Consider the following 13873-nt stretch of genomic DNA (forward strand, 5'->3'; position numbering starts at 1 on the left):
GCCCCACAAGTCACTAAGCCCTAAGTGGAGATGTATTAGGAGCTGGGGTTCCCCACCCCCTTAACTGTGGGTGGGAGGGGGAGAAGGAATGGATTACTATGGGGTGTGGTAAGGGGATAAGGAGGGCAGTGAATAGCAGACTGAGTTCACACACCTCCCATCTAGGTTTCCTGTCATTTTTTGACAGCTTTCTTACTAGTTTCATTTATGTTAAACACAGTAGTGAGAAAATATTAGTCATATATGCAAGTCCTAATATAATTTAGAAAACAGCATGATGCACAGCACTTCTGTAGTCCTAGGAAGAAACATCCAATTCTCACATTATATAGCACAGAATTCTCATAATTTTTATTTGGCTATAACTTCAAGGTAATAACAACCTGCATACAATGCTGGGATAAATTCTGTAGCATGAAGTTAAGGTTTCTATTATATAATATAAGAAAAATATTCATAGGATTTATATGGCATGTAATGGATTATTAAATAATGTTCAGTTCTTATTGCATTTATTGGTATGCTACATGTTTTTCGCACAGTGATTTGCATTTTAGCACTGCTCTGTTAGGAAGTAACATGTACTTGGTGTAAATGAATGCAATGTTATATAATGCAGATATATCTATTACCCTTATGCTGAAATTCAGCAGCATGCAGTGAAGAGTTTGGTGCAAAAGTCTATAGTTGTTTGTAAAATAGGAAAAGTGATTTGGTTAAACTCTAATGGGAACATGATCTTTATTGACTTACATACATACAGTTTAATTCTGATTTTATGCAGCCACTGCATAGTTCATGATTAGTTTTTATTGAAAGACTGGATTTGTGGTGTCAATGACCTTGAAGTAGATCAACTGACAGTAGCGAACAGGAAGATCTGAAGAAGAGGCATAACTTTCAGGGTTGAAAGGTCAGCAAGTACTGCCTGGAGTAAAGAACAAAAAAGCTTTGTTAAAGTACTCCTTTCCCACTAAGCAAAGAAATCAAACACTAGTTGCAACAGCAGCAATAAATGTACTTGCACAAAAACCTGGGTACTTGCTGATGATCCTGGTCTAGTCTCTACTCACTTGACTACAAACTTCCTGCTATCCTTACGATGTGAAAGTTGCCTTCTTGTAGCAAAGCTCTGAAATATATTCTATCAATATAAAAATCCACTGAGATTGAAAATGAACTCTGTGTTATTTTGGTCTTTAAACTTACTTCAAATACATGTGGTTATCATGGGTGTGCAAGAGGTCTAACATTTCATCTTGCTTCTAAAAATAAATGTACATTATGAATCCTTAGCTTGTATCTTGAGACGTACATGTGCCCAAAGTTTAGTACTTAAAAGTTTAATGCAAGTGAGTCACCATGAGACAGAAATCATTCCTAGTCATCATCATATTCTTCTAATATTAAAGTGTGATATCTATGAAAAGATTTTCAACATTCTAAAATGGTATTATGAGCTAGCAAATTTAAGTACTTATAAACATGCTAACAAGCAATTTAACATGTGGCAAATAATAAGTTTGGGAGTAAAAAGTAATGAAAAATCAAGAATCCTCTTCAAATTAATGTATAATAACTGAAAAATTAACAGTGGTTCAGGTACCGTTTATAATAAAAAAACACTCTCTCAAATTTTCCTGTAAGTACTAAGGGGTTTGTTCACTAAAGACAATTTTCATAAACAAAGAATGGAAAAAATTACTTTTTGTTTAAATCCTTATAATCTCTATACATTAGCCGGATAAGTTAATCAAGATAAAAGTTCTGAAGAATATCTGAGCTTAAAGTTATCTGACTTTAAGCTCAGATAGCAGATGACTTAAACCTATCTGCTAGGTTTGAATATAGCCAGCTTAAAATAGCTGGATAACTTTAAGCTGAACCAACTATAATCAAAAGAATATAGTTAGTTAAGTGTCCATAGCAAGAAAAATAATGGAGAAGTGGAGCAGGCTTGGTTGCCTGATTGTCCATCCATGTGAGGACAAGCTTGGGCCTCAGCCCCCTCCTCCAAAGACCCCAAAGAAAGTTGAAAATTTAAGGCCCGTCTGGCCTGATTTTTGCCCCTTCTTCCATCCTCTGCCCGTCTTCACCCACAGGAGACCCCCAAACACTATTTGGAGTTCAGAACTAGCATCTGGCTCCTGGTGTGTCCAGTGAGCCAGAGGTAAGTCATTTTTAATAACCTGGGGTGGGAGACAGGAGTGCAGGGTGCTGATCGGCTGGCAGGCCTTATACTTTGCAACTTTGGAGGGGAATCAAGCTGTCAGGCTCAAGCTTTGCCTCACTTGGGTGATCAGGCAGCCAAGTCTGCTCTGCTTCTCCTTTTTTTTTTCCCGTGGCCACTTAACCAGACATATTCTTTTGAAAATAGTTGGTTAAGTGGCAAGTTATTCGGACACACGCAGTTGGATAACTTTAGGCCTGCTCTGAGACAATTCTAGAGTTATCCTGCAGGCTTAGCTGGATTCAGCTGAATACTGGCTAAGTTAGCAAGATAACTATGCTGAGCCGCAGAATGACTTTTTTTTATCCAGCTAATGTCTTATCTGGCTACAATTTGCCTAGTTGGGGCAGGAAAGCTATTTATATGCCAGATGTGTCCAGCTAAGTTTAGGATTTTTAGCCAGATGAATCCTTTTGAATTTGGACCTATGTATAAAAGTAAAATATATATACCGGTATATTTATATACCACAATAATAACAGAGTATACCCCAAGCTCTTCCATTAACAATGCCTCAACATCAAGCAGAAAGATTATTATAATTTTTACATTCACTGAAACACACAAAAAAGCTTAACTATCCGATTAAATTGTACTTAAACTATTAAAAAAAACCCTATAAAATTGCATAGAGGTGTTTTGGTAGCACTTTATATACCTGTAAATGTTTTTCCTTCTTGCGATGTAGAAAGATGATAAGTCTTTTTTTATTTTATAGATATATGTTATTAGGTTTGAATGAGGTATGAACGTTTTTAGAATGATCGATAATTTAAGTATAATTTAATCAGATAGTACAGCTTTTTTGTGTGTTTTATTCAATGTAAAAATTATAAAAAAATATTTTTGCATGATGAGGGTGAGGTATTGTTAATAGAACAGCTTGGGATATACTCTGTTATTACTGTGATTTAATATGGTGTAAGCAGCCCCTTATTTTAAAGGGTGGTTTAGTGCCACTTGTTAATACTATATACATACATACACAAACAGATATATTTATATAATCATGTGTATGCATAGATTTGTGTGTACATTAATTTAAACACAGAAATGAATTTTGAACATTATGAAAAAAAATCTGGCAACCATAAAAATACTGTTGCTTTGCAAAATTTGTCAACTATAGCTGAATAGTATTTTCTATACTGTATGCTATTGCATATGATATAGAAGTATTAAAAACATACTCCTTACACTTTCATGATATTATTTTCTTTCGAGATTTATCTAAAGTAAGAATTTAAGCAAAGAGCTCTGTATAACTTGATGCGAATCTGAAGCTTAAGTTTCTTTAGCTGGCAATATATCAGAAACTATTTCAATCTCATCTAACTATAACTTATCCTTACTTCAGCTGCAGCTAGTGATGTCACTTCCATCAGGTTCACTGCTCGGAAAGCAAACACAGCAGCAGCCAGTACTGAAAAAAGAATGCAAACCGTTTAAACTGCTTATCCACTAATTAGCTGTAAGCATTAACTTGAATTTAGAAAAAAATTATATCAATGCTGTACTAAAAATCAAATTTTCAAAAGCTTTGTTGGGACCCAAATCTGAAAGTTAGGTGTACATAAGGAGTCTTCCAAAGTCAGGTTTTACGTACTTAAGTTCATTAATGGAGTGACTATATGGATCCAAGCCAAGGAGACAAGCTGAGCCAGTCTTGGTTTTTTGCTACTGCAAGTATGGAGATGTAGTTCTGGTTTCCCTATTGAGTTTTGCATTTTCTGCTTCATTTCATTTTGCAATAATCATGTTTCTTTATTCAGATCATACTTTTTTGTTTACCATCTCCATCTAATCCATACTCTTATTTTTAGTTTTTCTACAATATTAGATTAATATGAATTAAATAAACCATATTTAATAACTATTGTCTGCTATATTTTATATATTAATATGGATTGTGAGACAAATGTATGATATCTTCTGGCTAAATTTCATTGGCTTCTTATGGATACAGAAATGCAGTTCAAGCTGATGATCTTGAACTGTAGTGCCTTTAGGGCAAATAGTCTGATTTTTCTTTGAAACAAATCAAGCTGATATCAATCAGGTCAGCTGGTAAGATCTATTCAGGGCACTTTACTACAAGTACCTTCCTTTTGGGAGGTATGGAAAGTCAAATGTTGAAACAGGTGTTTTCTGTGGATGACCTTTACTTTCGAACATGGTCCCTCTTGACATTAGGCAGGAGATGAATTATCTGGTCTTTAGGAAAGAAGTAAAATCACGGTTATTCTCCCACTGAATGCTAGAGTAGAAATTAGTGATGAGAAGGGGTTGTTGAAGGTGGCACTGCATAAAGTCCCTGGATATCTAAAGTTTTTACTTTTAGAGGTGTTGGGTTAAAGTGTGAGTACGGTTTTATTGTGTTGGATTGGGTGGGCATTGGGGAATGGGGGATGATACAGTTTCATTAGAATTTGGGGAGTTGTGGCTTTGTGAGAGAATGGGTGGGGAAGGCCGGGGCTCTAGAAATAGGGGGAGTGGTTTTGTAGGTTTTGAATGTGTGATGTATCTTTTATGAAGAGGATAGTGCTTATGATGTGACTATATTTTTGCTGTTTACTATCTTGAGTATGTTGTGTACTTGGTAAGGCAGCATATATAAGAAATAAATGAAATGAAAAAAGGTATCACTGTATATTTTTACATACTAACTTCAGCTTTGAGTAAATTTGTTTCTGTTGCCTTGTCTAATACTGCTTCTGCAAGGCTCCTCCCCTTTCAAAAAGACAATTTCACAAGTGCATACAAAATACTAATTACAAGGCATGATTGGACAGCTATCTTGTTAGGGGTAGATTTTTTAAAAAAGCGCGATCGCGTACTTTTGTTCGCGCAGCAGGCGCGAACAAAAGTACGCAGGATTTTATAAGATACGCGCATAGCCGGGCGTATCTTATAAAATCCTGGATCGGCGTGCGCAAGGCTGCCGATTTTGGGCAGCCTGCGAGCGCAGAGCCGCGCAACCTGCCTCCGTTCCCTCCGAGGCCGCTCCGAAATCAGAGCGGCCTCGGAGGGAACTTTCTTTCGCCCTCCCCTCATCTTCCCCTCCCTTCCCCTACCTAACCCACCCCCCGGCCCTATCTAAACCCCCCCCTTACCTTTGTCCCTAGATTTACGCCTGCTAGAAGCAGACGTAAATCTACGCGCGCCAGCGGACTGCTGGCGCGCAGTCATCCGACCCAGGGGCTGGTCCGGAGGCCCGGACCATGCCCCCGGTCCCGCCCCCGAAACGCCACGTCCCGCCCCCGAAACGCTGCGTCGTTCGGCCCCGCCTGCGACATGCCCCCTTCAAAAAACCCCGGGACTTACGCGCGTCCCGGGGCTCTGCGTGCGCCGGCGGCCTATGCAAAATAGGTGCGCCGGCGCGCGAGCAGGGCTTTTAAAATCCGCCCGTAAGTAACATTTTAAGGGGGTAATTTTAAGACTGGCCACATAAATGCAAAGTCCACAACTTTGCACTCATTTTCAAAATGAAAGTACAAGTGTACTTTCACTTTGAAAATCCCAGGAAAAGTAGACACATACATTTGTATCCGTTAATTTGTATGGGAATTTTCATTGCAAAACTACATGCATACTTTTGAAAATTCAAAAATATGCGCAAAGTTCTAGGGATGTGAATCGGGCTTCGGACGATTGAAAATATCGTCGATATTTTCAAAATCGTCAGAAATCGGGGGCTCTCCCAAAACAATAGGAAAACCCCACGATATTGATCGTGGGGCTTCCCTTATCGTTTTGGGGGAGGGCGGGAAAAGCGGCACATAAAAATAACCCCATAACCCACCCCAACCCTTTAAAAGTAACCCCTTAGCTTCCCCCACCCTCCCAACCCCCCCAAAACCTTTTTACAGGTACCTGGTGATCCAGTGGGGGTCCCGGGAGCGATCTCCTGCTCCGGGCCGTCCTCCGGCTACCGGGCCGTCCTTTGCCCTTACCTTGTGACAGGATATCCGTGCCATTGGCCGGATCCTGTCACATGGTAGGAGCACTGGATGGCTGGCGCCATCTTGTGCTCCTACCATGTGACAGGGGCTGACCAATGGCACCGGTAGCCCCTGTGACATAGTAAGGGCAAGGTTATCGGTGCCATTTTGGTTCCTGGCACCCGACGGCATGAGTGCAGGAGATCGCTCCCGGACCCCCGCTGGACCCCCAGGGACTTTTGGCCTGCTTGGGGGGGGCCTCCTGACCCCCCACAAGACTTGCCAAAAGTCCAGCGGGGGTCTGGGAGTGACCTCCTGTACTCGGGCCGTATTGCCAGTATTCAAAATGGTGCCGGCGCTACCTTTGCCATCACTAGGGCAAAGGTAGCGCCTGCGCCATTTTGCGGCCAATGGCACGGATACTCTGTCACAAGGTAAGGGCAAAGGACGGCCCAGTAGCCGGAGGATGGCCCGGAGCGGGAGATCGCTCCCGGGACCCCCACTGGACCACCAGGTACCTGTAAAAAGGTTTTGGGGGGGGGGGGGGGGTCGGGAGGGTGGGGGAAGCTAAGGGGTTACTTTTAAAGAGTCGGGGTGGGTTTTTTGTTTATGGGCTGGGCAGCCGATAAACAAAACGCGAACGGGCCCAATGGGAAAAACCCACATCTGAATCTGAACCGGAATCCGAACCGATTCCGGTTCCGATTCACATCTCTACAAAGTTCTAAACCACGGCCCCAAGAACACCTTCTCCTACCACAGGTAAACGTACATGCATAGAGATGCTATGTGCATACTTTTTTCCATTGATAGGCAGGGATGAATTAGCCATGATTTGTGGGTGATGTCATTTGGTGGCACTAGTCAGATCTGTCCCTCCAAGCTAGTAGAGCTTTGAGCTTTATTGAGCATGTGCAAGAATTCCTGTGTGGGCATTGTCTCAGTCTCCTCAGTCTGTTTTTGTTCATACTTTGCATGGATGGCTTTTCTGTCTCTCTTCACAGTTTATTTTTCTCCTTAGTCACAAGTTTCTAAACTTGCTGATGTAGTGCTACTCAGCCTTTAGACTTAAAACAAAAAAAGAAAAGAAAAAAGAAGCGAGAAGGAAGACAAACATTCCAAAACATGGCATCAAAGAAAACAATTAATGGCTTCAAGTCGTACACCTGTGGACAAATCAAATCCATCTCAGATGATGATGAACAGTGTTATGTTTGCCTTGGACAGGATCATGGTCAACTGAACTGCCCTGCATGTGGTTGGATGTTCCCAAGATCAAAAGGTTCAGAGCAGTAAAGATAGCTAGCCTAAGGCCAAAGACTAAGAGCAGGTCAGCTTCAAGAAATCATCCGCTTCCTCCAGAAGCAGCCAGAGCAAGTCCTCAGGTGAAGGGGACTCTGCCTTTTAAAATTTTTGGCATGATCCTTCAGTTGGAGATGGTTCCTTTTTGCAGATTTGAAGACTTGAGGAAAAGTTACAAATTCTTTACAGGAAAATTTTCAATGTAAATGTAAAAGCCTTTAAAAATTGTTACAATACTGTAATGTTATTGAACTGTCAATAAGTTTTACCCAAGTAAATGGGCTTTTGAAAATTGCTACGTTAGTATGTTACATTTACATTTTCCTTTTGAAAATTACCCTTTTGATATGTAGCTTCTGGATCTTCTTGCCCTGTACCTGACATTCAGGTAGAGGCTATGCGGTTAGTCACATAATGCGATGGGTCTAAAGACATCAAGACTGTTACCTGCACTTAAGTATTAATTTATTCACTGTATACAATTCTGCATTTCTTTCAAGTTTTCCATGAATTCCATAAACACTATCATCCAAGGCCCAGAATCACTTCTCAGGTCTCCCATATGTATCCTGATAAGTAACATAAGGAGAACTTGAAGATTTATCCATCAAAAATACTTTTAACTGCTCAGGTTCCATAAAGATACATTTATTCCCTTGATACTTAACCAACTATTTTTAGGGGTATGGTGATAAAAACCTATTCCTATTCCTCTACGTAGCTTTGGAAACATCTGGGAAAATACAAACTTTTTTAATAGAAAATATTTCTATTTTTGAAGAAAACGGAGTACCAAATCCCCAATTCAAAAATAAAAGACATTTACAGCTCCCTCTTGAGGTCACTTTTCATGAAGAATCTTTAACAGATCTGTTAAGTTCTATCTGTAAACACTAACGCATCCATAGCATCTTCTTTCTTATCCATCAGGCATCTAAATCCAAAAAGGTGCAACATTTTGGATAAGGGTGGAAAGGACTCAGATGACAATTTAGGGCCTGATTTTCAATGTGACTTACCTACATAAAACCCTGTTTTATGTACCTAAGTGGCACTTTGAAAATTAACCAGAGGCCAGCGTGTGTTAAAGGTTTTGCACTTACTTTTATGTGTACTGGGAGTAGGTGTTCTGGAGGATGGAGTTGGGATAGGGATACAACCTACATGCAAATGCTCATATTTTCTTAAGTATGCATGTAAGTTATGAACTACTTGGAGCAAGTGTAATTTTGTGAATGTACAATTCTGTGCATTCACTGATAATTAAAAAAGGATTTTCAAAGCAAACTTATGCGCATACGTTTGCTTTGAAAAGCCTTGGTAAAGCCTGCATGTACATTATGGGGCGGATTTTCATACTCCGCAAATAGGCCTACTTTTGTTTGCGCTCCAGGCGCAAACAAAAGTACGCTGGATTTTAGTAGATATGCGCGGAGCCGCGCGTATCTGCTAAAAACCTGGATCAGCGCGCGCAAGGCTATCGATTTTGTATAGCCGGCGCGCGCCGAGCCGCGCAGCCTACCCCCGTTCCCTCCGAGGCCGCTCCGATATCGGAGCGGCCTCGGAGGGAACTTCCTTTTGCCCTCCCCTCACCTTCCCCTCCCTTCCCCTACCTAACCCACCCCCCCGGCCCTGTCTAAGCCCCCCCTTACCTTTGTCAGGGGATTTACGCCTCCCGGAGGGAGGCGTAAATCCCCGCACATCAGCGGGCCTCCTGCGCGCCGGGACGCGACCTGGGGGCGGGTCCGGAGGGCGCGGCCACGCCCCCGGGCCGTAGCCACGCCCCCGGGCCCGCCCCCGGAACGCTCCCGACATGCCCCGAAAATGCCGCGCGGTTCGGGCCCGCCCCCGACACGCCCCCCGACACGCCCCCTCCGAAAACCCCGGGACTTACGCGAGTCCCGGGGCTCTGCGTGCGCCGGTAGGCCTATGTAAAATAGGCTTACCGGCGCGCAGGACCCTGCTCGCCTAAATCCGCCCGGTTTTGGGCGGATTTAGGCGAGCAGGGCTCTGAAAATCCGCCCCTATATGTTATGTGAGAAGTTAAAAAATAACCTTCCCTAGGACCTCAAGAAAGTACTTTTTTCAATTAATTAAAAGAAGACATAAATTAGACACATAGGAGGATATAACATGCAAATTTTTGTAACAGTTGTTCTCAAGCAGTTCCATTTTCTTCCATAACACCAAACTGTCCTTCACCAAATTAGGGTTTATAGGGAGATATCTCATGTTTTAACACTGGAAGCACCAAATATGAATCATAATAGCCAAAGAAGTATGCAGACAAATGCTGACAAGCCAAGACACTGTCTCAGTGAAAAAAAAGACCTTGCACTAATGAGAACTTTATACTGAAGGATGCTTTATCTAGATCTGCCTGTTTGTAAGTGCCTGTGTAAATGACCAAGGCAGAGAGACAATACAACAACTTAAGCTCATAAGCAGGAGTCATGGACTGGCTAAGCAAGTCCAGAGGTGCGAAAGACTCCCATCCTTGGAAGAAGGGGGGCAGTCTGGCTTAACAGCTTGGCATACAAACATGGCAGTACCCCCCCATCCTGAAGAAATGGGGAGGGAGAAAAAGACCTGCAATGTGGCAGGACCCCCCGAAGTAATGGGGAGGGCTAAAAGACCTGCAATGCGGCAAAGACCCTCCACCCATAAGCATAAGCTTATGCATATTTATCAGCTGGAAAGTATAAGACAGGGGGCAAATAAGGAGAAAGGAGCAACCCTGAGAGCAAAACCAGAAAAGCGAACCCTGAGAGCAAAACCAGAAAAGCAATCCTGAAAGATATCCTAAAAGAAAAGGAACCAGAAGAGCAAAAGGGGAGCCCTAAGGTGACCAGCACCCCCTGCTATCGAGGAGGCCAGGAGAGAGGAGACGCCCCACTCAGGTGCGGAGAGTGACACAAAGTCTGAGATGGTGCGGGGCGAGACCAAGCCCAGACAGCCCGGGAAGTACCAGAGCCAGAAGCATGTCTCCTCCCCAGACTGCTGCCAGCTCTGCCAATACTAAACCCAGGAAGCAAGCCCTTCCCTGCCCACATTATCCAGACTTCCAGCCAGCTTCTGCTTCAGAGGTGAACAGAGGGATATTGCCTGAAGCTGGAACCAGAGGTAAGTACGTTAGCCATATGTATTAATATATTAAGGAGGCTAAGGTTTATGGCATGTTTCTAACTACCCATGATACAGAACTTTCTTTAGGGAAAACTGGTGCATAGTGACCAAGATGTCAGAGACAGGAATTGTTGTTATTTTCTAAATACTATATCCTGCCAAGTCTGATAAATAATAGTCTATTTCTGAGGAGAACACCTTGTCTTTTTCCTGAACTTAGGTTTGTGAAGTGAAGAAGGAGGTGAACTAGCAGTGTCTTGTAGCAGACAGGTCCCTGCACCCCTAAACTTTCTTATAGGTTGTTACCTGTTTATCTAAATACCTAACTTTAGAAAGTTTTAAGATCTTGAAGTTGAAATTTAGCAAAACTTTTCTAGGAAGACAGAGTCAGGAACAGCAGGGATATCCATCGAGACTTTTGACAGAACCAGCAGAGTCAATACTTTGTGTTGCAGATAGACCTGCGGCTTTGCTCCTGAAACACCTATATTTGCATACTGGATCTTTACTTCTGCCACTATAGTTACTTCAAGATCCAATCCAAAAACCAGGTCCAATGTAGGTGTTATGGTAGTGGACCCTTGACCCGGGACGAGAGAACACCCACCTGCGGTACCTAGGTGAACTTCACCTCCGGAAGGTGGAAATCCCGTAGTACGGCCAACCCACACGGTGACCTCAGCTGGGCCACTACGCAATCCGGGTTACGGCCAGAGACAGGCAGGCAGACACGGTCCAGAATACCAGGCAATGGTCAAGGCAGGTGGCAGGCAAACTCAGTCCAGATACCAGGCAAGGGTCAAGGCAGGTAGCAGGCAAACTCAGCAAGGTCCAAAATCCAATCAGGGGTCGAGGCAGGCAGCAAACAGCGAAATCTGAAGCAGTCCAAGGTCAAACCAGGAAACAACGAAGAGGAAGGAAAACAACCAACCACAGAGACCTGTTGTGAAGACGTCCAAACCTTCACTGAGGGAGTTTAAATCTCCCTCCCCGATGACATCATCTTCCGGGGCCGGCCTTGATTCTGCGTCCTGACCCCTTTAAGAGGCGGGGCCAGCCGCGGCTTCCCTGACGCTGCTCTCTGGAGAGAAGATGCCGTCGTGCCGCGGCCCGTGCGCTGCGGACCGCCGTGAGGGAGACCCCGGACTGCCCGCGTGGAGGAGGTAGGGGGTCCGGTCGCGTGTGGTCGCGATCGGGCCTCACAATAGTAGGAACACCTCCCTGCATAGAAAGGCTCTGCATTTCAAGCTTCACTTCAGCCAATATTGTATTGCTTCCTTCTACTAAACTGCTGACATCACAATTCAGTTCTGGAGAGACTGCCAGGCCAGCAGAGGCAGAAGGACTTCCCAGTAGCAAGGAAGTTTGACCGCTGGACCTGAGGAAAATCTCAGAACTTGAAGTGGCTGCTGATTCTTCTATTGCCATAGTCCCTCCAAGAGTACCTCCAGAGAGATCTTGTGAGGCTGCTGAGATGAAAAAGGCTGCTGAGATGAAAAAGGACCTGATAGGTGTTGGAAGCTTGGTGGTATAGGTGCATGCCTTCCCCTTCCTTCTTCCCATCTTGGGCAGTGAAGAAATATAAAAGGAACAATTTATGAAAATAAATGAGGAGTCTCCAGATCAAACTTCATGGAGCCACCTTTGAAGCCACCTCTATTTTCCATTGATACGTTTTTTTAGATTTAATACCTTCTTTCATATGGGTATATGTAAGGTATGTGTGTGCAAGTGTGTATATGTATGTGTGTGCATACATAGGTGGGAAGTGTGTGTATATATGACTGTTTCTGAATGGAAGGGGTGTTTGCATTTGTGGAGGAAGGGGGTGTGTGTGAAAGGGTGTCTGAATATGTGGAAATCTGCGTAAACTGTGTAAACCGTTGTGATGGCGAAACCGAACTACGGTATATAAAACTCGATAAATAAATAAATAAATAAATGTGTGTGGGAGTGTGGGTGTGTGAATGCAGGTGGGAGTGAAACTGTGTAGGGTGATATGGGAGTTGTGTGTGTGGGTCTATGTGTTGGAGAGGTTGGGATATGTGTGCAGGGTGTGTGTGTATGTTTTGGAGGGGTTGGGTTGTATGTGGTTTTGTGTCTATGTGAGAAGCCATGACAGTGTGGAAACAATTATGCATAGGCAGTGAAAGATTTTTATTCCTTTCTAGAAAGCTCTCATCAGAATGCCACATCATGTTATATCACCCATATATATGAATATAGCAAAATGTTTATCTTCAGAAAAACCTGAATATCTGATGCTATTCAACAAAGGCAGATACAGAACATCAGGGGTGAATCTCTGTGTATTTCCAAAAGAGATTTTTTTATGTATCTCAAGATTTCAAATAGTTTGTGTTGAATTGTTAAAGCAAATTCTTTGTAGACATTTATGACTCTGACTTTATTTCTGTGATTATACATCACATGTTTCTCTTTATAAATCAGAAAACAGGAACTACATTGAAAAGTGAAATTCAATTTTTTTGCATCAACTATCTGACATTCATTGGTTTAATTCGAGTATTACTCAAAATATATCTCCAAGGAAGCCAAAGTTGTTTTTATAGATACAAAATTAATTTGATTGTATTAAAAATCTATTAAAATTATATTAGATTTAACTTTTGGGAAAGCTAATATAGCAGCAACATTAATATAAAGCAAGTTTAATTCTCTTCCCTTAATAATACATTGGTTTCAGTTGGCATGTGTTATTTTCAAGATGGTAAGCATATAAAAGTTTCATTACCAGCAAGAATTTCCAGTGAGTTGTATCCTAGGATTCTATCCCACAAAAGCAGAAGTTGATCTGTAGCTAGGTAACCCGAGAAGGCTCTAACCATCCATTTAAATGATATACGCAGTCTGAAAACAAATTGGAAACAATCCAAGTAAACAGAAAATAACTGGTGACTTGTGAACATTTTACATTATTATTCTAAGCTGAGATTCACAAATCTACTACAAAGATCACGGTCTGCACATAAAAGCTGAGAGTAAATGTTGTAACTTGAACCTAATGTTTATTTAGTAGGTTAATAGGATTATACATGATAAAAGCATTTGCCGACTCAATGTCTTCATTATATTGGATGTGTCAATCAAGTTGGCCTTGCATCAGTGACCCTCAGATCTGTTTTTGGACAGCCTACTCACTCAGCCACATGTTCAGGTGTGGTGGTGGTTGCAGTGATACTGAGGGTGGGAGAAAAATGTCTTCCAACATGCTCATCAAACCTCTCTGCTCTGTTTCTGGCCAGCAGCCATC

The 13873-nt window shown here is 42.4% G+C and overlaps 1 protein-coding gene across 3 annotated transcripts in view; it reads right to left on the reverse strand.

The window, feature by feature from the left end:
* Positions 1-335: 335 nt before the first annotated feature.
* TBC1D19 (TBC1 domain family member 19) overlaps positions 336-13873 on the reverse strand; it is a 397957-nt gene continuing 384419 nt past the window's right edge. For 2 of the 3 annotated variants that reach the window (XM_029589764.1, XM_029589755.1), the window contains 3 exons: positions 13355-13470; positions 3583-3653; positions 336-928 (listed from right to left, as the gene is read on the reverse strand). In XM_029589764.1, coding sequence (XP_029445624.1) covers positions 854-928; positions 3583-3653; positions 13355-13470 — 262 coding nt within the window. In that variant the 3' untranslated portion in view covers positions 336-853. The remainder of the gene's footprint in view (positions 929-3582; positions 3654-13354; positions 13471-13873) is intronic. The other variant, XM_029589774.1, reaches the window with a different exon arrangement.

The sequence above is a fragment of the Rhinatrema bivittatum genome, chromosome 1 (genome assembly GCF_901001135.1).
Source record: "Rhinatrema bivittatum chromosome 1, aRhiBiv1.1, whole genome shotgun sequence".
Lineage (NCBI taxonomy): Eukaryota > Metazoa > Chordata > Amphibia > Gymnophiona > Rhinatrematidae > Rhinatrema > Rhinatrema bivittatum.